This window comes from Lynx rufus, unplaced genomic scaffold (genome assembly GCF_022079265.1).
Source record: "Lynx rufus isolate CCGP_SWC_20201006 ecotype Redwood Valley unplaced genomic scaffold, mLynRuf1.p SCAF_47, whole genome shotgun sequence".
Lineage (NCBI taxonomy): Eukaryota > Metazoa > Chordata > Mammalia > Carnivora > Felidae > Lynx > Lynx rufus.
In genome coordinates this window covers 409,268-431,373 of record NW_025814864.1, presented here as the reverse complement: position 1 = coordinate 431,373, position 22,106 = coordinate 409,268, and the positions used below count along the sequence as shown (strand labels likewise).

General features: G+C 56.4%; 1 protein-coding gene across 1 annotated transcript in view; it reads right to left on the bottom strand.

The window, feature by feature from the left end:
* The window catches only part of PXDN (peroxidasin), a 78,780-nt gene that overhangs the window by 33,817 nt on the left and 22,857 nt on the right, over positions 1 to 22,106 (bottom strand). The window contains exons 5-8 of the mRNA XM_047098330.1: positions 8,009 to 8,080; positions 7,157 to 7,228; positions 3,277 to 3,348; positions 360 to 431 (exon numbers count right to left, since the gene is read on the bottom strand). Of these exons, the coding sequence (XP_046954286.1) occupies positions 360 to 431; positions 3,277 to 3,348; positions 7,157 to 7,228; positions 8,009 to 8,080 (288 nt within the window). The remainder of the gene's footprint in view (positions 1 to 359; positions 432 to 3,276; positions 3,349 to 7,156; positions 7,229 to 8,008; positions 8,081 to 22,106) is intronic.

The window sequence follows — 22,106 nt, the reverse complement described above, 5'->3', positions numbered from 1 at the left end:
TTGAAAGAGAGAAAACCGCAAACCAACTGTTAAAAACACTTCTTACACGTGTAGAAAAGAGTACAAGCACTCAAGTAAGTGAGTTGTAAACAATACCTCAGCGACTGCGTTTATGGGATACAAATGAACTTGAGAACAATATTTAGTTCAGAAAATAATTCGATTTTTTTTTCTATTTTATCACCATCTCCAAATACAGAGAAAATTGTTAAGTCCCGCTTCTGAACTGCTAGACAAGGAACAGAGATTTGCTCAGGTGTCTGGACAGGCAGTGGCCCCCTTTCCATCACAGACCCTGAGGGCACGCCAGCCCCCGGGGACCAGAGGGAAGACGGGAGGGCAAGACGAAATCAACTTACAGCCTTTCCAGCTTCGGCAAATGTTGGAATGACTCTGGGTCCAAAGTTTCGATCTGATTAAAGTGCAGGTATCTAGACAAGTTTTTTAAAAAAAGGAAAAAGAGAAAGGAAACATTTTAAACAATTTTACTTTTGCTGATCTAGATTTTCTGCTCAAAAAAATGGTTCCTAAGTCATTTCAAATTCGTATGTCAATAGGTAACTCTCTAGATTTCCTACACTGTGCAGAAAACACGTGAAGTAATCACATAGTAAGATTAAATACAATTAAAAACTGGGCACAGACTGTAAGACGGACAGCAGGGACTCTGACCAAGTCCCCTTCAGGCCTGGGGCCTGGCTGCTTAGCCCGGGGAACTGCTTGCAAAGCACACGGACCTTCGCAGGAAAAAAGCCAAAATACTCTCAATTGCAGCACACATATAAGTAGGTGCACGCCGTCATTCAAACCTTCTAGTCTGTATGTGAATTTAGGGGAGGATACGCGTGTACGTTAATGTGGGGGTGAGCATACCGTCAGCTCTGGAAAGAACTACAGGAAAAATAACACAGCACCAGGCTTAGTAAGATAATGCGCTAATTACACAGAATATCCAGCATTTATATTTCATTTACTACGTCCCCTTAACTTTCCATAATTTACACATTTTTTACCACAACTAATTTCCCCTCATTTTCCTCAATTACTGCTTTTCTCACTTTGGAAATTGGTGTTTTTCCCCTTAAGAAAAACACCAGAAGTGGTCTTAGGACGGGGTGCTCCTGCCGCAAGCCCCCCACCCACACGAGGAGGAGGGGGGTCCCCGCCTTCACACAGGCTGACTCTGGGAGGGGACGCCGGGCCCAGCAGCTACAGGCTTCACCCCAAACCCAAACGCCAGAAAGCACTCTGGAAATGCACCCAGATCACTCGGAGACCTCCACTAACTCTGAAATTACCGTAACTTGGGTCACCAGAGTTCAGTTGTCCTCCCTTGCCCTCTGTTCCTGTCCTTGGCTCCCTGGGAGGGTGCACGGTGTCCCCCACCCCCCGCCAAGTCTCAGGTCATTGCCAGATCCACCTCTCGCGCCTCCGTGACACCCGCAGACAGGTCCCTGCCCATCGCCCCGCACACCAGGGTGGGAAGCCCACGAGCAGGGAACAGAGGGGACACAGGGAGAAAATCCACAGTCAGCGGCCATCACAGGAGGCTCCTGGAGGGGACCCCCATCGGCAGGCAGGGGGAGTCCTGGGGGAGGCGCCCAGGGAGGAGGTGGAGGAGGCAGGAGAGACTCCCCGGGGCTCCGGGCAGCCTGGGGGCCACCCCCCTCCCACGGCCCCAAGACGGCCGTGAGCCCCAACCCCATCTACGCTCTCTGCGTCTGGCCACACGCGTTCACCACACACGATGCGGGCCTCCCAGAAACCCCCTGGGCAGAAGCTCAGCAGACTCCAGCAGCCCCGGGCTTATCCCGGGGGTGTGGAGGGGCTCCCGGCATGGGGACGGGACCCCAGACCGCAGCCCGGGCACACCCACCAGAACAGCCCCGTCTCCTCGCACAGAGTCCTCCCGGTGGCGGGGGGCCTGGTCCTACGTGTCTCTGGGTCTGTCACACTCTCGCCGACCTTCAGGGCATGAAGTCCCGGTGGCAGGGACCCTAACTCCCTAACCCGGGGTTTCGAAGGCATCCGGACCCAGGATCCACCGTCTCCAGCCGGTTGGTTAGAGACCCTGCTCGGGGCTCCTGGTCCAGTAAGCCTCACTTCCCCCAGACTTTGCCCCTTTCTTCCTGGAAAGTAGCTGGCCTCCCCGCCTCCCCCGCGTCAGGGTGAGCTCCACCTGCTTCAACTTTCCAGCACGTTTAAATCAGACGCGATTTTCTAGGTGTCGGCTACGATGATCTCACTGCCCCGTCCCGGGGGGGAGTGTGTCCCTTCGTAAACTCTCCTCCACCTGGACGTTTTCCAGACACTTCCGTGTGTTTCTGCAAAGCTCTGAACTTTTTTGTCCCTTTCTCTCTGAAGCGAAGATTACACAAACACTTCCGTACGACCCCTTCCCTCCCTGACATCACAAGCCACGCGCAGTGAGCTGAGGAATGCAGGTCCCTCCCGAATCAAAAGGGCCTCGACACACGAGCACCGTGTGTGCCCTGAGGCACTGTTGCCGGGGGTCCCCGTGCAGGCTCTGCGCCCGGCCGGCTGAGGAAACACGCACACGCGCGGGCGGCCGTGGGCAGACCCCCTGTTACAGCAACCGGCCCCGTCCGGCTGTGCGACTGAACTGCGGGCAGTTCTGGAATCCTCCAAGTCGTTCCAGCTCCACAGCTGAAAAGTCAAACAAACAAACCAGAAAGAGACTCCCGTTGCCTGGAATTCTACTTAGAAATGAACGTGCTGACTTCACAGCAATGGAGGACTTCTTGTGCGGCCACGGAAACGACATCCACACACGCTAACTAGAACCACGTGAAAAAGTTTATTTTCTCCGAAATCATGACGTCATAAACGAGGGAAGCTGCACGTGCGCAGAGTCACAAAAGGAACCGGCGGGCGATAAAAACCACCTGCCGGCCCCGCGGCGCCCCGGGTGCCTCTCCCCGAAGGCCCTTCCCTTGTGTGCGAGCCTGTCCCTTAACTCGGGAGCACCATGAAGACAGGGGCCACTGGCTCTCACTGATCTCTGTATCACGGGGGCCCAGCACCGGGCTGCTGCTGGGCAGAAACCAGTGCCGTCCGGGACCGGGTGGGTGGGGGTCAGACAGACAGAGGAGTAACGAGTCAACCACTGCTTTTCCAATCGGCATGCACACATGCCCTACGCCCCGTTAGTACAGACATGCATCGTGCAGACAGCAAACTTAGTTCATCTTCCCTACGAGAGGCAAGAGGGCAGGTGACATCCAAGGCAGTCAGGCGCAGGAGAGGGACACTTACAGTTGTTCTAGAGAGGCAAGTCCCTTAAACGCTTGCCTGTCAATTGACTGGATCTCATTCTTGTACAAATAGCTGAAACAAGAAACGAGGGGAGGATTAGCACACACACGAGACACCGTAACTCCAGGTGGAAAGAAGAATTACGTTGACACATGGAGAGGGTTTTAAAATTAACAACTGTATTAGAATACGGACAACACATTTACACGGCAGCGCGGTTACCCTCCTGGAGGGCCCCCTGCCCGTCCTCAAAGGACAGTGTCCACACACGGGACGCCGTTGACCACTGCTCTGTCTTCAGACCAGTCCCTGGTTCTGGGAGCATGGCTTGTGACTCGTTCCCAGTACACTCGCTTCAAAGCTCGAGGGGAATAAAACCATTTCCCCACAAACATGTAGTATGCGTTGATCATAAGACGCTGTAACTGCGGCATTTTGAGAGACCCGGAAACAATTTGGGGAGCGGACAGTTCGCACCCTGCATGTGCCCTGCAGACCTCCCCCACCAGGGTCCCCTGCTGGCATGTCAGAAGAGTCACAGAATTGGCTCACTGCCTGTTTTGAGATGGTCTGCAAGCTAAGAATGGGTTTTACATTTTTAACTGGCTGAAAATTTCAGAAGAACATTAACACCTCACGACACAGGAAAAGTATGTAAAGTGTGAATTTCAGAGTCCGTAAGGACACGGGACACAGCCCGGTTTTGTTAGCCTACGGCTGGTGGGGGGCCACACGGCAGAGGCGGGGAGCCACCACAGACGCTGGATGGCCCTTCGCAGAGTCCGCCACATCCTGAACGGACCTGCCAGGGGTGAGGACCGTCCCCAAAGGGCCCCGGTTCTGAGGACATGAGTGGCCCCCGGTACCGTCCTCATGAGCCCTGAAGTGCCATGGTGAATACGAGGTGATCTCAGCATCAGACAAAGAGGCCGGCGCCCTGGGTGCCTCTGCCTGCTGTGGACGCCCAGCGACCGGTCAGCACACACAGGCGCCAGCCTGGGACCGCGGTAAGGCCCTCCCTGCACATTGGTTACCTGGGGGCTAGGCTTTCGCCCTTTCGTCCCCCCAAGAACACGTTTGTCCTAACGCCTGTGACACTGTGTATTTCATCTGCAAAGGACCGTGCGTCTTACTGCACTGGGTTTCGTGGTTTTTGGTGCAGGGCTACCTCGAACCATCCAGCTAAGCGGCTCCCACTTCTCCGTCTGGGCAAATGTGCCGAGGCGACCCCAGAGACCAGGCAGAGCTCGCCCACCCGTGCAGAGCCCAGCGCCCGCCACAGAGGCCTGGCCAGCGGCCACTCTGTCAACCTCCACTCACTAGCTGTGTGGTCGTGAACGAGCTGGCAACCTTCCTCCGCCTCAGTTTCTTCCGATGTAAATGGACACCACAGCACTTCAGGATCACTGGGAGTGAACAGATACATGGGAAGCCGACAGAAGATGGCCTCACCCGCGGCCACTACGGTCCTGGCAGGCGCTACTCTCCCTTCTACTTCCGGATGGGGGTTTCTGGGCTCATTTCTTCAAAAGAAGGCGAAAACAAGCCCCCGGTGCTGGGTCACTTTGCAAGGACTGAACCAAACTACTGTGGACGAGTGTGCGTCTGTGAGGACACGTGGGCTCCACGGGAGTAAGTGGGTGCTGGTCGCCTCCAGTAACGGGCCGCGTACGGATGAGTCACACAGAGTCAGAGTCGCCTGGAGCAGGAGTTCTTGCCCACCTTCATCCGGAAATACCAGTGAGGGGAGGTTTAGGCCTTACACAGGCAACTAATACTCAACGTCTGAAACCACTGACTACGTGTAAAGGCGGAAATAACCGGTTAACTTCAGAACAGCTCCCCGGTACTGAAATTGCACAGTGTCCTCAGCGGTGCCTGTGGGAGCGCACTCTCCTGCCCAGGAGGGGATCAGATGGGCAGGTGGGGTCCCTCCTCACCAGGGACCCTGCCCCAAGCCCTCCCCAGTGACTGGGGCGCCTTCCGCCAGGCCAGCCACAGAGGGGGGCGAGGCTGGAGAGCAGGTGCCTTGATGGGGAGTGAGCCAGCAGATGGGGCTCCTCAAGTGTTACTTTAAAATATCCTTGTAAGTGAGAACCAAAGTGTCCCCCAAACTGTAACACTAAATACGTCTGCAGAGTGAATGATAGCTTGCTCCTAATTAATTCAATCCCAAAGCACAATATACAAAATAAAAAATAAAAGTAACACACACACATACACACACTACGGATGCTGGCCATCAGCTAACCGAACCTACTTTTGTCAGAAACCAAAACCTTCCTTCTGGAACTTGCATAGCATAGCACTTAAAATAAATAAATACATAACAGAAGGCCTTTCCCTCATTTGTAAAATGAGCGACAAGGCTGAATAATGTTCATACATTATTCTAGTCTATTCTGTCCTGTCCTGTTCTAAAAAGCAACACATTATGCCAACTGTGACGGAAAATATTTATACCTAACACTTTCGTTTACCTTCACTGAGGAATACGTATTTCTGTAAGCAGAGTTAATGTGATCGCTGCAGTGACGTTATCCAAAATCAAACAGGCTTCCAAATACACATCAACACCAATAACGTGACTTTGTTTTAAAAAATCAACATAACTTCTAGATGTTTAGGTTCACTTATGATATAAATTTCCAAAAAAAGTCAGTGATACAAATCCCTCATTAAAATAGTTCTACCTTGGGGCTCCTGGGGGGCTCAGTTGGTTAAACGTCTGACTTTGGCTCAGGTCACAGTATGGCAGACAGTGAGTTTGAGCCCTGCGTTGGGTCTGTGCTGACGGCTCGGAGCCTGGAGCCTGCTTTGGATTCTGTGTCTCCCTCACTCTCTGCCCCTCCCCCACTCACTCTCTGTCTCTCAAAACTGAATAAACATTAAAAAAAGGGAAAAAAGAAAAGACAGAAAGAGGGACGCCTGGGTGGCTCAGTCAGTTGAGCGTCCGACTTCAGCTCAGGTCACGATCTCGAGGTCCGTGGGTTCAAGCCCTGCGTCGGGCTCTGTGCTGACAGCTCGGAGCCTGGAGCCTGCTTCGGATTCTGTGTCCCCCTCTCTCTCTCTGCTCCTCCCTCCCTTGCACTCTGTCTCTGTCTCTCAAAAATGAATAAACGTTAAAAAACATTTTTTTAATGCTTCTATCTGGAAATGCCATCTAAGTCTTAAAAGTAAGAATAACACATACACGACACGTACTTTTCTCTACAACCAGGAACGCGACTGGAATGTGTCTTTAATGCCTTCCGGTCTTAAATTAAGTGCCTGCAACGTAGCAGGCCTGCACCTGCCAGTGAGGCCACTTTCTAACCTGCAAAACTGGCTTCAACAGGCAAATGTTTTAAATTCTAATAAATAAGTTACCGAAAGTCAACTCCGAAAAGTAAACTACAATTTTACTGCGGAAAACTAAGAGGTGCAATCACTTGGAGGAAGCTGGGGAAAATTAGCCGAAACTAGTGACATTCCAGTGGGATTTGTCATCTGCTTCCCACACTTGCCCACAGCTGGACAGGCAGCTTGAGACTGCTCTCCAAGCTTCTCTCTCACAGACCACCTGTCAGCCATTCACGCTGGCGAGGGACCATGAGTCACAGACAAGCAGAGTTACTGTTCTCACGGGACTCTGCAGGGCTGTGACTTTTAACCTCACTCGCAGACTTTACTCACCGAGCCTCATGCAACACAGCACTTCATACTGACAAGAGCTCATTTTAAAAATCCCACCCGAAAATTCACTACCTTCTGAAAATAAAGCCTAAGACATGGGTGTATCTGCAATAATTCGCAAGCAGCATAACATTTCGCTCAATGATTAGTCTGTATACCGACAACATAAGCTTTCTGAAGGGTAAAGAACGGATGGTTAACTTACAGATATTTTAAATTCTCCAAGTCTTCAAATGATCCGCTGGGTATGCTCTTGATTTGATTGTTGTTGAGAAGCCTATGAAACCAAAGTTCAGGAAGAATTAAAACACCACCACCGCACCGTGCTGTGGGAAACGTTCCTTCCGCTTGCAAAGGGTCAGAGCAGGACTCCACTGCGGAGCTCGGCGCCTACACTGGCTTGACTGCTTGTGTCCATGACGAACAGCATTTCAGTCTTGCCCTCTGATCACGAGTTTCCTCAGTGCATGGGTGTCCCTGTCACGGCACGCCGTTCCCGCCCCCCGGGCACACAGACCAAGTTCCCCTCTGATGGAAAGGGTATCTGTCTGTCCTACTGACTGTCACACTATCCACCTCAGCCGACTGGAAGGCCAGTGTGGACGTGCAGGGTGGTCCCACCAGAAGGGGGGGGGTTGGCCGCCCCCCCCAGGCTCCCATCCTGGGCCCAGCTAGCTCGGGAGAAGCACCTTCCCCTCCACCTTGGGAGGGGGGCATGTGAATAGGGCAGGTGAAGGGGTCTGGCCCAGCCAGGGGCTGAGTCATTCATAGGAAGAGAAGGTGCCGTGGCCGTAGGTCTGGGTCACACCCATTTATGAGGGACCCACACAGGTCACGGATGTCAGACAAGACAGCACGGCCGCCGAGCACGGACCCACAGGTCTGGCATCTCAATGCACATGTTCTCCACTAGGGCTCTGTGTCCACTCTCCCGATCCACACCCCCGACCACGGATCATCGGGGCTGACCGCTGTGGCTGAGCTCCACCCGCAGGTGAAAGCTGAGATGATTTCTACACTTTTTCCCACGGGGTCCCAACAGAGCGTTTGGACTTACAACGTATTCAAGTTTCTCAGCCTCCTGAATGCCCCGGGCTGGATCTCCCGGATTCTGTTAAAGCGCAGATCCCTGAAAACAAACAGATGTGTTTAGACACAGAAGTGCGCAGTCAACGCTAGTGACGAGCCATCATCTCACCCAGATTCAACACCGCGACGAGGCACCTCAGGAATTAAACCTTGCAGCCCAGCTCCTTCCTTGGGCCAAGTGCCTCCTCTCTGAGGCTCAACGAATCAGTGAGTATTGATCTGAACGAGAGCGGCGCTTTCCCAGGACACAAGTTGGTTTAAACAACGATCCTGGAGAGACAAACACGTCTCTAACTAACCAGACGCCCACCTCCTGCCACTCGCTGGAAAACCTAAAGTCACCAGGTCCTCCCAAACCAGAGCGGGACTGCCCTGCACGGACTCAACAGGAGTCGCTGGCCATGGGAGGGTCCAGAGCTGCAGCACCGCCTTCCGACAATTTCCGGAGCTGGAGTGCGGTGGTTTATCCACCAAGCGCCTTCAGTGTTCTCTCGGTGAGAAGTAGAGAGTGAAACTGAGAAGCTCATCGTGAGCTGGGAGATCCATCCACCCTGCGCGTGGATCCGAACTCAGTACTCCCCCTACGTCTTCTCGGCACTCAGATAGTGGATCCGAACTCAGTACTCCCCCTACGTCTTCTCGGCACTCAGATAGTGGATCCGAACTCAGTACTCCCCCTACGTCTTCTCAACACTCAGATGTGTGTTGGGAGAGCAGTTACTGACTTTTCAGGGACAGAGGGATGACCTGGGCAGCCCAGGTGAGACCAGAGGGCAGGACCGTGGCGCCCAGGGCTGGAGCTGTCTGTTGCCGGTGGCCCAGTGGGGGAGGCGCCGGGCAGCTGGTGGCGTGTGTGCTCCGTGGACCCAGGGAGCCGCTCGGCCCGGGGCCATGAGCTCGGGGGCAAAAGGCACGCGGCAGGGTCCATTTTTACCCCTTCCCAGCCCCAATTAAAACCTATAAATTTAACGTGAATGAAAGTCACCGAGAAGCAAATGGAACACAACTTTCCTCCTCGAAGGGTCAGAAAAATCAAGATTCCTTGGGCACAGGCCCAACCCCTTGTGACTCGGTGCTGCTGGATTATCACGGGATGAGTTGGGGCCCTGCCATTAGCACCTTGAAGTCTGACTCCAGGGCCGCGGAACTGACCTTATTGGGAAACAGGGTCTTTACAGAGGCGACGAGGGTGGCCCCACTCCAGCATGACTCACGTCCTCAAAGAAGAGGGAAATGTGGGCGACGGGGACAGCGCCGTGTGAAGACGGCCGTCATCCTGCCACATGTCAACCATCACCCAGGTCCACCGCGAGCCGGCAGCTGGGACACAGAGCGGACCGCCCTGGAAGGAGCGTGACACTTGGTCGTGGAAAAGGCACCTCCAGCTGCGAGCGCGTGGATTCCCGTCTGAGCTCTGTCTGTGCAGGCCGCCCCAGGAAACAGACACGGGGCTCCTGGGCAGCATGTGGTCCAACTCAGGAACGATGCTCCTCCCATGACGTGTACGGAGTTCTCACGTTCACGGACTTTTCAGGAATCGGGTATTTGGGGTCAGTTTAATAGTTGCAATGACTTACGGAATGGGTTCTGGTTTATGCTGCAATAAAAAACTTCTCAGGAAGTATGTAAGTGGCTAAAATGAAATCTGAGCACTTAGGAGTGAACAGTGGGGCACCTGCTTCCTCGCTCTGGGCGGGTTCTCGAGAAGGGGAGGCCCCGGGTGCTGGTCGCCACGGCCCTGAGCCGCCAGCCTGACCACCACCCCGTGTGCTCTCCGGATCCCGGTCTCCGCCCACGTGCTCTCCGGGGAACACGGCTGACCCGAGCTGACCTGTTGCTTTGAAATACGGCAAGAATTCATCTACATCCACATTCAGAACACTGCAAGTGGTTCAGGCGCAGGGACACTGAGGCCAGGCCCTGCGGGGAGGGCAGGGAGGGAACGGGGGCCAGGGGCGTCTCTGGGGCCAACTTCCCTGACTCCCCTCCACATCCTGGTGAAATGTGGGGCCGCGGTTAATGAGGACCCCTGGCTGGTTACTGTTTAGTGTAAACACGGGTGATCTGGAAGCTCCCTCCTGGCACAGAGCAAAGGCAGGGTTTCACAGGGTTCGGACAGATGACCCTGGAGCAACACGGGGAACAGGTCCCCCCGGAATGGGGACTGCCATGGGCAAACAGTCCGGCGAAGCCGGTGGGGACGGCCGCAGACCACGAAGCCGGCCCTCAGGTGGGCGGAAGGACAGGGGCCAGAGCCATGCAGCTTTTGAGGCCGGCTCCCCTACGACGGCAGAGCAGGGCGGACAATCACTGGGGGCAAACCGCTCAGGGACCCAGGACTGGACACCCTCACGACACGGTGACGCCTGCCCGCTCAGGTTGGGGGGAGGGAGCCCCACATGACACCCTCCAGCAGGTGTGAGGCCGGTACCAGGAGCCTCGGCCGGATGGACGGACAGAGGGGCCCCCACAACACAGCGGCCGCCGCGCACCCGGCTCTGAGTGCCCGAGCATGGCCGGTCCTAACAGAGGCCTAGGTCCGGGGAAGACCCGAACCAGATCTAGAGGACTCCGGGGGAAGTGGAGATCAGTGCACACTGATTACGTGTTGAAACATGAACATGTTTGTTATAGTTAATAAGCTCAGTAAAATTACCCGGTTTCTAATTTTTTTTTTAATTTTTTTCAACATTTCTTTATTTTTGAGAGACAGAGCATGAGCGGGGGAGGGGCAGAGAGGGAGACACGGAATCTGAAGCAGGCTCCAGGCTCCGAGGTGTCAGCACAGAGCCCGACGCGGGGCTGGAACTCACGGACTGTGAGGCCATGGCCTGAGCCAAAGTCGGACGCTCAACCGACTGAGCCACCCAGGCGCCCGTTTCTCTCTAATTTTTAATGAAACTGCTAGAACATTTAAACTTACACACGTGACCACATCTTATTGCACAGACTATTTTCCGGCAGTCAGGCCAGCCACCCGTGCTCCCAGCAGACGGCTGGAGAAAAACCACATGCCCATGCAGCCGGGGAGAGGGCACAGAGAGGCCCCCCCAACAGGAGCAGAGGCATAAAAACAATAAAAGGAACTAAACTGAGATTCTGGAACTGGAAGTCGTAACTGCTAAAATGGGAAGTCCTTGCACAGACTTAATGACATCCTGAATACGGCAGAAAACGGGGCGAGCTTGCGGGCAGGACACCAGAAAGCGCACAGTGTGACGGAGAGAGGACAGTGTCTGTACCCTCGCACATGACGCACAGAGACTCTCGGTCAGCCTCCGAGCGGCAGGAGGAGGGACGGTCAGAGGCCGTGCAGCCCCAGCCCGGAGAGACGGGTGCAGGGAACCAAGATGCCATGGGCTTCAAATACGAACCCCAAATCCAAAGTCATAACTGCAGATCAGAGGCTGTGTTTCACCTGAATCGATTCCCGCTCTGTAGGAAGTCTCAGGAGGGACTTATTAATCAGGAACGGTGAGGATTCTTTTAAGCAATGTTCTCGGGGGGGGGGGGGGGGGGGAGTCCCCTGATCAGCAGCATCTCCTGGGAACTTGCCGGAACAGCCAATTCTGGGCCCCACCCCAAATCTACAGAATCAGAAAGTCTGGGGTGGAGCCTGCAAATTCTGAGTTTTTATAATCCCCCCAGGAGACGCACGGTGAAGTTTGAGAACACTGCTCTTTGGTAATGTTGGGGAGGCAACTGTGTGTGCATGTGTGAGTGTGTGCACGTTTGCGAGTGTGTGCGGACACACAAGCGGCATCTGTACATGCACGCGTCTGTGCACACACATGCGCACACACACGCATACGTACACACATACACATATGTGCACACATATACATGCGTGTATACACATGCACACACGTGTGCAGGCACACATGCACAGTGGGTCTCTGCTCGTCCCCTCTGCTCGTCTTCCACATCTGATCCTTTAACCCATTTGTGGTTGCTGACATAAAACTTATGTTAAATGTAAGCCAATTAAAAAGTAGTTAGAGCCAAGTGTATACTAAATGACCCCCCCCCATTTTTTAACTTGAAATAATGTCTACACATGCCCAAGGAGACAAAATGTCTAACCCCACAGAATAGGACCACGGAAGGTCACTCCTGCCCTACACTGCACACTTAGCTATAGCTCAGTTATTTTACAAGTAGAATTACTATTTTTACAATCATTGTTAAGTACTTCCACAAATAATCCTAACAGGAAGCAAAAGTCCTAAACCTTAAAAATTAAACGCCACTCGGCACACGATCAAGGACGGCAGGAGACCATGTCTGTGGAAAGTGCTCCCGAGACCGTAAAGCCTTTTGCAGACGTCCACGGAGACCATCACCCATGGTTCTGACAGATTTCCCAGACTCATCCGCTGAATGCGCTAAGTACTCATCAGGCGCCAGTCTCTGAATTAAGCAGTCCCCACCAGTGGGGGTGGTGCAAGAGAGCCTCTCACGGGCCCCTAGAAACTAGGAGTTCGGGGCAAGATCATGGACAGCACCACAGTCCACGTCCACCGCGTCTGCCACGGACAAGTTAGCGCCTGGGAATGGTGGGTGGTTTTAGGAAGGAGGAGAACTCGCGACAGGTTAGAAGAAATCCCTGCGTTTGGCCAACAAAGATTCAGAGGCAGGAAGGTCTGGCAAGGTGCCCCAAGTCGCTCAGTCGCAAGCAGCAGGGCTAGGGGTGAACTCCGAATCCGCTCAGGGTTCCGATCTGTGCCGCCAACGCTCCCGCCCCCATCTGAGAAGGTGGAGGGGTTCACAGGATGCCCCCGCCCCACGGCACCCGCGTTCAGGAGCTCCTCAAAAGTAATGCAAAGTGCTGCCCCCTCCGGCCTCCTCGGGGAAGTGCAGGGCCGCAGAAGCCCCCTCGGTGGCAGAAGGGCCTGGAACAGCCCTGGAAATCAGTGCAATTTTGTGAGCCAGACCCTCAAAACCAGAAGTCCATTTACACTTTATAGGAAAAAGGCTAACCAAGTCTAAGTTCACAAGTGCCAAGGGCTAGGTGATTTGTTTTAATGTTTCCATTACTGCAAACTACTGATGAAGCAAAGCCCAGCAGAAAAAAACAGAAATCAGAAACTGAGCACCTAGAGGGCACGGCACACGGAGCCTTCCCCAGAGCCTACACCCAGCCCACCCCAACCCGCTCAGATGCTCCGTGAACCTACAGTTGGGCAAAACCACCTCACACACAGCACATCCCAGAACAGAGTGCTGAAGAGCTCCTGTGATCTACTGAGCAAGTGACACACAGGTGGCTGTGTGGGGGCAGGGTTATCCGCTGCGGACCCCTGTCCCGCATCAGAGGGGATCCTACCCAGCACCGCCAGCCTGGGGAAAGGCCAGAATCCAAATCCCAAGTACGGTTTCTCCTGAGTGCGTACAGCTTTGGCACGATCGTGAGTCGGAAAACTGTGTCGAGCCATCGTGAGTCTAGCCGCACCCCCAATTCTACTCAGAACTCTAAGTGCTGGACTCTCTCCCTGAGATGGGCAGTGTGCCCCCGGGAAGACGGCCTGCTGCTGCAAGGAGCCGTGGGACCCGCCCACTGTTGCCTCCTGCGTCCCCAGGGAGGGGAGGGGCCGGCATCTGGATTGAGTGGACAGTGACCCCCACCAACCCGACACAGCTATTGTTTTCGGAATCTAGCACTGCTTTTCTTTTCTTTTAAGTTTATTTATTTAGAGAACGGGAAGACATACAGAGAGAGAGAGAGCGGGAGAGAGAGGGCAGGCTCCGTGTGTCGGCATACAGCCAGGTGCAGGGTTCCACCCCATGAACCACAAGGTCATGACCTAAGCCGAGATCAAGAGTCAGGAGCTTAACGGACTGGGCCACCCAGGCGCCCCAGAAATCTAACATTTTACGTTAAAAATATCAGAGCACCTCACAGCCTACTCTGTCCTCCCAAGACTGCTTTAAAAAAGAACGTCTGTAGGGGCGCCTGGGTGGCGCAGTCGGTTAAGCGTCCGACTTCAGCCAGGTCACGATCTCGCGGTCCGTGAGTTCGAGCCCCGCGTCGGGCTCTGGGCTGATGGCTCGGAGCCTGGAGCCTGTTTCCGATTCTGTGTCTCCCTCTCTCTCTGCCCCTCCCCCGTTCATGCTCTGTCTCTCTCTGTCCCCCCCCCCAAAAATAAATAAACGTTGAAAAAAAAAAAAAAAAAGAACGTCTGTAAATGACCTGGTGATAAGACACTTACTTACGGCCCCGCCTCGGTGCGAACGTCCCTGCCTGCGGGCACACGGAACTGTGGGTCTCCCACACACTCCCCAAGGCACCGTGGACTTCACTTGTCCTCAAGAAAAGCACGTTTTCTTCCCCCACAAATCGCGGTTCCTCTCCAATTCCCGCAGCCTGACTGACACTCCACCCCCTGGACAGGTGAGTCAGAAGCTGACCGCCACATCTCCTTCACTTCCTGCCTCCGATGTACCACCAGGCCGTCTGTCCCTCCTGACGCCTCCGGCCCACGTGCCTGCCCCCATCCCTGCTGCAGAACCCCGGGCACACAGCGCGCCCTCTCCTGCGTGGGCATCCCACTGGCTCAGGAAAGCGGACCTGGCCTCCGGGACCAGACAGCACCCGCAGGAGCGCACGCCCCGTTGGCGGTTCCTGCAGCACCGTGAGGACAGGCGTTCTGAGCGTGCAGACGCGCACACGGAGTCGAGAACTTGCCCCGGGCTTCGTGCCGGCAAAGCCAAGACCACCTGCCCAGGGATGTTCACCCTGCGTAACTACAAAGGGCAGCTCGGAAAGGCACCTTTATTAACGAGGTCCTGAACGACAAATGTGCTGAAACAGCTTTGAAATGCCCACCACGCAGGCACCACGCAGCTCGGGGCCAATCAGGGCTGCAGATGAGGATCCGCTGTGCCCTTCTGAGAGCACAAGCGTCCGCTGGGCCGTCCTCCTGGAGGACACCACCCTCCCCCAGCCCGCTCCAGCCTCCGGTCCCCCTTGGCCTCCACGAGCCGCACGCTCCAGTCCCCAAGGCCGTCCCTCATGATGGCAGCTCAGCGTGCCCGGGACGTGCCTGGCTGTCAGGGTCAGGAGCCTGACCGCCCGCCCCATCAGGCCTACGGGGTCACGCCCACAGGCACCCCTCCACTGACTGTCCCTGCATTATTGTTGTCTGCTCCGGTGACCAGCTCTCTGGGGTTCCCACAGTGCTCGTGGGATGCACGGACGGCTGCTGTCCGAATCACAGCCTGTCCTTCCTGACACCAAGTTAGGAGGCACGGCCCAGAGTGCCCCATACTGCCCGGGCCCCACTTGGCCAGAATCTCCTCTCCGGGCCACCATGTTTCCCAATATGCTTCGTTAGGGTCCCCAGGTCATTAGCGAGTGCACCCTGCTCTCTGACCGGGAGCGAGCTGGCCCTTGGCTAGTGTTTGCCCATCAGAACTGACCGCCTATAAATTCCCCTGGTGACGCCAACACTGGGGTGCTGAGGCCACACTGACAGTCACCCTGCCGAGGGAGGCAGGCCTGAGAGGCCGCGAGCTAGGACGCTTGCACCATACACGGTGCACGGGGTCTACGGGACAGGGGCCGCGCACGTGGAGCAGCGGGTCAGAGCTCCAGCAAGGCTGGGGGGTCGGGCTCGCCCTGGGAGGGCTTGGTCTTGGGCGGGGGGCGGGCACACTCCGTGGTTTGCTGACCGAGAGGGCAGATTCAGGGGGACATCCGAGCTGGCCCCACGCACGCACGCGGTAAGCGCGCCTTTGCAAGGATCGTCCCGGATTCTTGCAAAGCTGTTTGTGAACCAGACTCCCACAGGCGGTTCTGCTGGGACATGGGCTAACAGCTGATGTCCCTGCGCACCTGCTAAGGGCTGGTCACTTCCACCACGGCTGCCTGGTGTCACGGCCTAGCCTGTGACCTGCTGAGAGAGAGACCTGGGCACGGACTGTGCTCCCAACGTGACGCCGTGCTGCCTCGGGCCGGGCTCCAGCAGGCCAGGAGTGGGGCTCTGGCTTCTCCTGAAGTGGAGACTAGGAAGGTTTGGAGTGGAAAGAAGGCAGGATCACATGGACGTCTGAGAACGTCTGAGAACACCTCGGGCATGGGGTGGAGAGAGGGCTGAACGGCATTAGCCTGGAGACAGAACTGCTGAGGGCAACTGCATGTCCCAAACAGGAGGGGACACCGGGGGACAGGAGGGCAAGCAGTTGGCACTGCTTCTGCAGCTGACCTTAAAAAAAAAAAATTAACTCAATTCGGTATTTACAGAGTAGATCTGAAAAAACAGGAGTCACGGCTGGAAGTCACGAAACGTTTACACACAATGACAAATTCGTTTTTGTTTGTTCCCATCCTAATCTTCCTTTCTCACAGCATGAAAGTACACAAAACACAAGCCACGAACCAACGTGCCTGAGGTCGCAGGGAAGAGGGGAGAAAGGCAGAGAAAGAACCAGGCTCAGGAGCAGAGGCCGGAGGTCAGAGGCGGGCTTGGCTCTGAGCACCCCGAAGGCAAGCAAAGCCAAGGTCAGATCTGGCACAGCATTCCCGAGCCCCAAAAAGTTCCTTAGCCAACCGTCCGGGAGAAATGAGACTTTACTGACACAAGACGAAGGCAAAATTTCTCACACAGATCCTCTCACGTGTCAGGCTCCTAAGTGTAAGTGAACAGCATCCCAAAAGGAGGCTCAGGGACAGACTCCGTGTGTCTGTCCCCTCTCCCTCACTGGGAGCCACCGGCAGGATTCTGAAGCATGACTCACAGCCAGAAGTCACACAAACTTCATCCTGTTTATTTTGGCTCATGCTTCCCGCCTCCAGAGGTCTCTCTGACCCTGGTGTGCGTTCAAGGATTTGCTAAGCCCATGAGCACGCGCTGTCTGCATGTGTGATAGGCGCCCACTCCCTCCTTCAGCCAAGTTACTCAAGTTAAAAATGGGAAAATCGCGGGTCAGCAAAGAAACACCAGTGCCGGGTGAGGAAAAGCCAAGGAGCCTGGGTCCAAGGCCTGGCCACCCGGCCGCGGGCATGGCCCCACGTGGGGACCCAGCATCTCTGCCCCAGGGACAGCTAGGACCGGCACCCGCACCCGACAGGCAAGACTGGCTGCGGCCAGCTGCCACACGGGGTCCCGGACACGATGCCTCCACCTACACAGGGCTCGTGGACACAGGACAGGGCAGGCTGTGCTGACGCAGGCGCATCCTTCCGGAACGCCAGCGTGGCTGGACGCGTTGGCCCACGACAGCCTGGGACACGGCTCTCAGCCGTGTCAGTGGTGACAACCACGTCGCTTTCAAGACAGGAGCCATCACAGGAGACCTGTGAGCCGTGGCTGATGGGCTCTGCTCCTCCACGGCCTGCATGAGGTGGCCCACGGCCAGCCACGCCCAGAGGAGCGCGCTCACGGGCTCAGCCCCCCTCGGGAGGGGCCAGCTCGCTGGCTCTGCCCTTTCTTCCCACCCTACCGTGGACTGACGGTTCCGTAAAACAGTAAAAGAGGCTCTTCAACGTTGTTACTATGACATTGTGTTAACGCAGCTGCTGACCTGCGACACGGCGGCCTGCGGGCTGGCACCCGTCACAGGCGGCACCCAGGGCACCATGTCCTCAGGTGACGCCCCAGGCCACTTCTCGGCCCAGGAGCCTGCAGGTACAGCATGAAAGGACCGTGCCCGCACCCCTGCCAGGTGGGCTGTCCCAGAGAGATGGGGACGGGCGGACAGCGAGCTCCTTGCTCACATGACCTGGCTCACCTCTCCCACGAGCCCACGGGAGAAATGGGTGATTTGACAAGAAGCCAACGCCAGGCGGCTCTGTGGCCCCGAGGGCTCTGGTTCCCACGGAGCCGCCCGTGAGCTCGGCGGCCACACATCCAGGATCGCACATTCCCCAGAGAAGGCCGTTCAGACGGCGGAGGCACGTGGGCGCCGGGGTGCAATTTGTCAAACGTTCTGTTCTTCGCCGTCTCTGCCTCCCGGTATGGCACCAAGCAGCCAGGACCGCCTCTCCTGGCTCACAGGTGCAGGGTGGGCAGGGGCTCTGCCCAGCAGGCGGGACAGAGGGACAGACAGCAGGGAGGACAGAGGGGCAGTCGGGACTCTACCCAGCAGGCAGGACAGAGGGACAGACAGCAGGGAGGACAGAGGGGCAGTCGGGACTCTACCCAGCAGGCGGGACAGAGGGACAGACAGCAGGCAGGACAGAGGGGCAGTCGGGACTCTACCCAGCAGGCGGGACAGAGGGACAGACAGCAGGGAGGACAGAGGGGCAGTCGGGACTCTACCCAGCAGGCAGGACAGAGGGACAGACAGCAGGGAGGACAGAGGGGCAGTCGGGACTCTACCCAGCAGGCGGGACAGAGGGACAGACAGCAGGCAGGACAGAGGGGCAGTCGGGACTCTACCCAGCAGGCGGGACAGAGGGACAGACAGCAGGGAGGACAGAGGGGCAGTCGGGACTCTACCCAGCAGGCGGGACAGAGGGACAGACAGCAGGCAGGACAGAGGGGCAGCCACAGGAAGAACTCGCAAGGGCCCTGCCTGGGGTGGGCGGCCTCCAGACTGAGGAACCTTCCTTTTTGCAGGGCTGGGTCCCACTACGGGGAGGTGGAGAACCGGGGTCTCGCAAGGCCGCATCCCCTTCCTCGGGGGCCTCGACGTGTCAGCGTCCCGCGGAGCCCAGTGTCGAGGAGGGGCGGCCGGGGCAGGGCCAGGAGGCTGCCCCAACCCCTCAGGACCTCCCGGAGGCAGGACGCCCACCCAGGCCAACTCTTGGGTGACCTTGCGGCCCATTCCTTAGAAGTCTGGTTGGCAAAAATACGTAATAACGTATATGATAACAGAGAGGAAAGCAAAATACGTTTTTCTCCAATGTACAATTCAAAACAAAAACTGAGAGTAGTTCAAAGCACAAAACAGAAAACTTTAAATGAAAACCGACTTTCTGAAAATAAATCAGGGTATTGACCCATTCCAAAGACAGACACACATACTTTCCAAGCTGGTTTTAGGTGTCAGGAGGTTATTTTATTAGTAACATATACAGGCAGCGATGACGCTTAAATATTAGATTTCTCTGGGATTTAGTGACATTATTTCCTTTGCAGAGAAGGTGGCCCTATGGCTTGGATTTGTACCGTGAGATATTTAAATAATCATGACATTGTAAGCCTCATTTGCCAGGTCTAAGTCTTTACAGGCAAACCGCAGGGAAGGCAGGGAGACACCTACTGTCCAGGATCAGGTCAGAATGTTCCATGAACCCCACTAAACAGCACAACACGAGACCGGGAGGGAGGGACAGTGGGGGGAAGGAAGGGGTCCAGGGCCAGCCCCTCCTTCCCGTCCCAGGTCCTCAGGCACAAGCCAGGGCGGTGACCCCAGCTGCACCCAGAGCCGCTGCCCCCAGGAAAACAGGCAGACAGGTCGGAAGGAAGGAGTGTTGGCAGGAAAGATTTTCTCTTTTCCTTTCAGGTGCACAGACACCTGCGGGAAGGGGCACAGGACAGAGCCATGTTCTGGGCACCGACGGCCCATGCTGCCGCTTCCGGTCTCCCGGTCATGTCCTCAGACTGAGACCCCGCGTTCGTGTTCGGCTCAGGAAGGCAGGCGTTGGCTCTGCCTGCCCAGGGGAAAGTGGACACCCGTGTGCTGACCTGTGTGGGTGGCCAGCGAGAGCAAAGGATCCTTCACCCTGAAACTGTCATCCATTCTCGACAAGCCCTGGGGATTCTGGACTGGGCTTTGCCAATAGCCCGCAGACGGCGTCCCCGACTTCCCGGCCCCAACCGTCTGCGGCAAGGATGCCGAGAACCTTCGCACACATGCTTGACAGCCTCGTGCTGCCCCAGCTCCTCATGTACTGTGACCTACGCATCCCCTCTGCTGGCCCTCCAGTGAGCCCTGTGCCAGGACCCCCGGGAAGGCCCTGTAGGAACCCCCACCTGGGCCCACAGCGCCCCACGCAGAGCAGGGAGACCCTGCCCGGGTCACCGCAGCACGCGGCCACAGACGGTACGGGGGCCCCAGGCATGCCTGCTAGAGATCCCCAGCTCCTGGCACAGGGTTCGGAACCCCGCAACTGTGGCGTCAGGAGACGCTCTCGTTCAGATTTTTCTCCACCACTTAAAAGTGTAAAACACTGAGCTCGCGGGCCAGACAGAAGCAGGCGGGGGCTCCTTCCGGCCCTGGGCCCTGGGCCCAGGGTCCACACCCGGTGCGGCGAAGGGAGCCTGGCGCAGCCCTTTGTTTCTGGCTCTGCCCTAGGTAACTCCTCCCCAGGCTTTGTGGCCGGTCTGCTGTTTCGCAGGCCACACGCAGAGGCAGCCGATCCGGCAAAGCCTTCCCTCTGCCCTACAAATGAACGAAACAAATGTACGAGTTCACACACTGGTTCCTCTGGGAAAAATCCCAAACTTCTTCCACGGGTGTTTAAAAAATGAAATCAGTGTTTTCCCTACTTTCCAGACCAAAAAAAACCCAGAATTGTGCACCACGGACTTCTCCCAAGGCCGTTTTGTTCTGACCCAGAAAGCCCAGCACGCGGGGGTTAAACCGAGGACGGTTGTGTAATGACAGGGGCAGAGGACCCACACTCACCTCTTGAGCAAACCAGGAGGTCCGCCCCGCGTGGGCGGGCGGGAGGTCCGCCCCGCGTGGGCGGGCGGGAGGTCCGCGCTGTCCAACTAACCCAGGGCGTCCCTGCAAACACAGCGGGCGGACGTCGTCGTCCTCGTTAGGGGCCGCTAAGGAAACCGCAACTGAACGGGGCCTGTTCCCAGCAGGATGACGCCAACTCGATCTCCGGCCCTGGGAAGTGGGAGCCACGCCGCTTCTACTGAAAACTCCCATGCGTGGCCTTCCTGCTGTGAAAACAGGACGCAGTGGTGCGGATAAGCGAGGCTCCTCCAAGGGGGAGAGCGCCTGAGTACATGGCGGGGCGTCCTCTGCGACGTCACAGACCCCGGGGAGCCAAGCAGGCTGAGGGGGAAAACAGGAGCAGACGACACACCCGACAGGGCGCTGGGACACCTCTGACCTGGGTGTCCCCACAGCAGCCTTCGGTGGTGCTCACAGGGCCCATCCCCTGCCTCTCGGGACTCATCCATGGGAAACAAAAGTAACCAGTGCATGCGTGCGCACGCTATACATATGTGCGCACATAGACACACTCATGTGTGCATAATATACACACGTGCACACGCATACACCTGTATACACATGTGCACATATAAACATGTATTCGCATGTGCGCACACGCAAGCACACACGCATACACATGTACGCGTATACACGTATACACACGTGCACACACGCTGTCTCCAGGCCACTGCTCTGAGTAGATGTCAGTGTTCTGGTGTGACAGCCAGGAGGTGGACTGCGGCCCGGGAAGCACCAGACGCACCTGAGTTACCATCCCTTCTCTGCATTTTGCTGCTGTGCCATCCTGGACAAAGGTCTTAACCTCCCTGATCCTCAGTCTACAACTCTGCAGAATGAAGCAGTAACATTACCGGCTCGTCCTGGGAGGACACGAAATGAGGTAAGCAGAGCAGGAATCCAGCTGGGAAGAGAGGATCAGAGCCGGGGCCCAGGCCACCTTCTGGAATGGGGGTTGTGTGGGGTCACCCCGCAAAAGAGAGCCTACCTCCATCCCGCTTGGCACGGCACTTCTCCAGTTTACAGTCAGCGGAAAGGTTCAAAGAGGTGAGCCGACTGGCTTAAAATCACACGGCCCAGCAGGGGCCTGGGCCCCCGCACGCCGTCCCCACGTCCGAGACCCTGGTCCTCCCTGGGCACACTCCGGAGAGCCCCGTGACCAGGCGCGATGGGAACAGGCTCAGACAGCCCTCACTCACCCTCTCCCGACCTTAACTTGGGGAGGGCGCACTCTTCCAGGGACAGACTGATGTCCCTTTAACATAAATGCTAAAACCGGTCCGAGTCACGTCCAGAAACATGGCCACGTGGGCAGGCCTTCACGCGTCCCGACAGCTGAGGCGCCGACGGGACAGAAAAGGGTGCACGCCGGCCGGGAATTCTCACCCTCCACCCAACGGCGCTTAATCCCCAGCGGCCACGGAAAGTCTGAC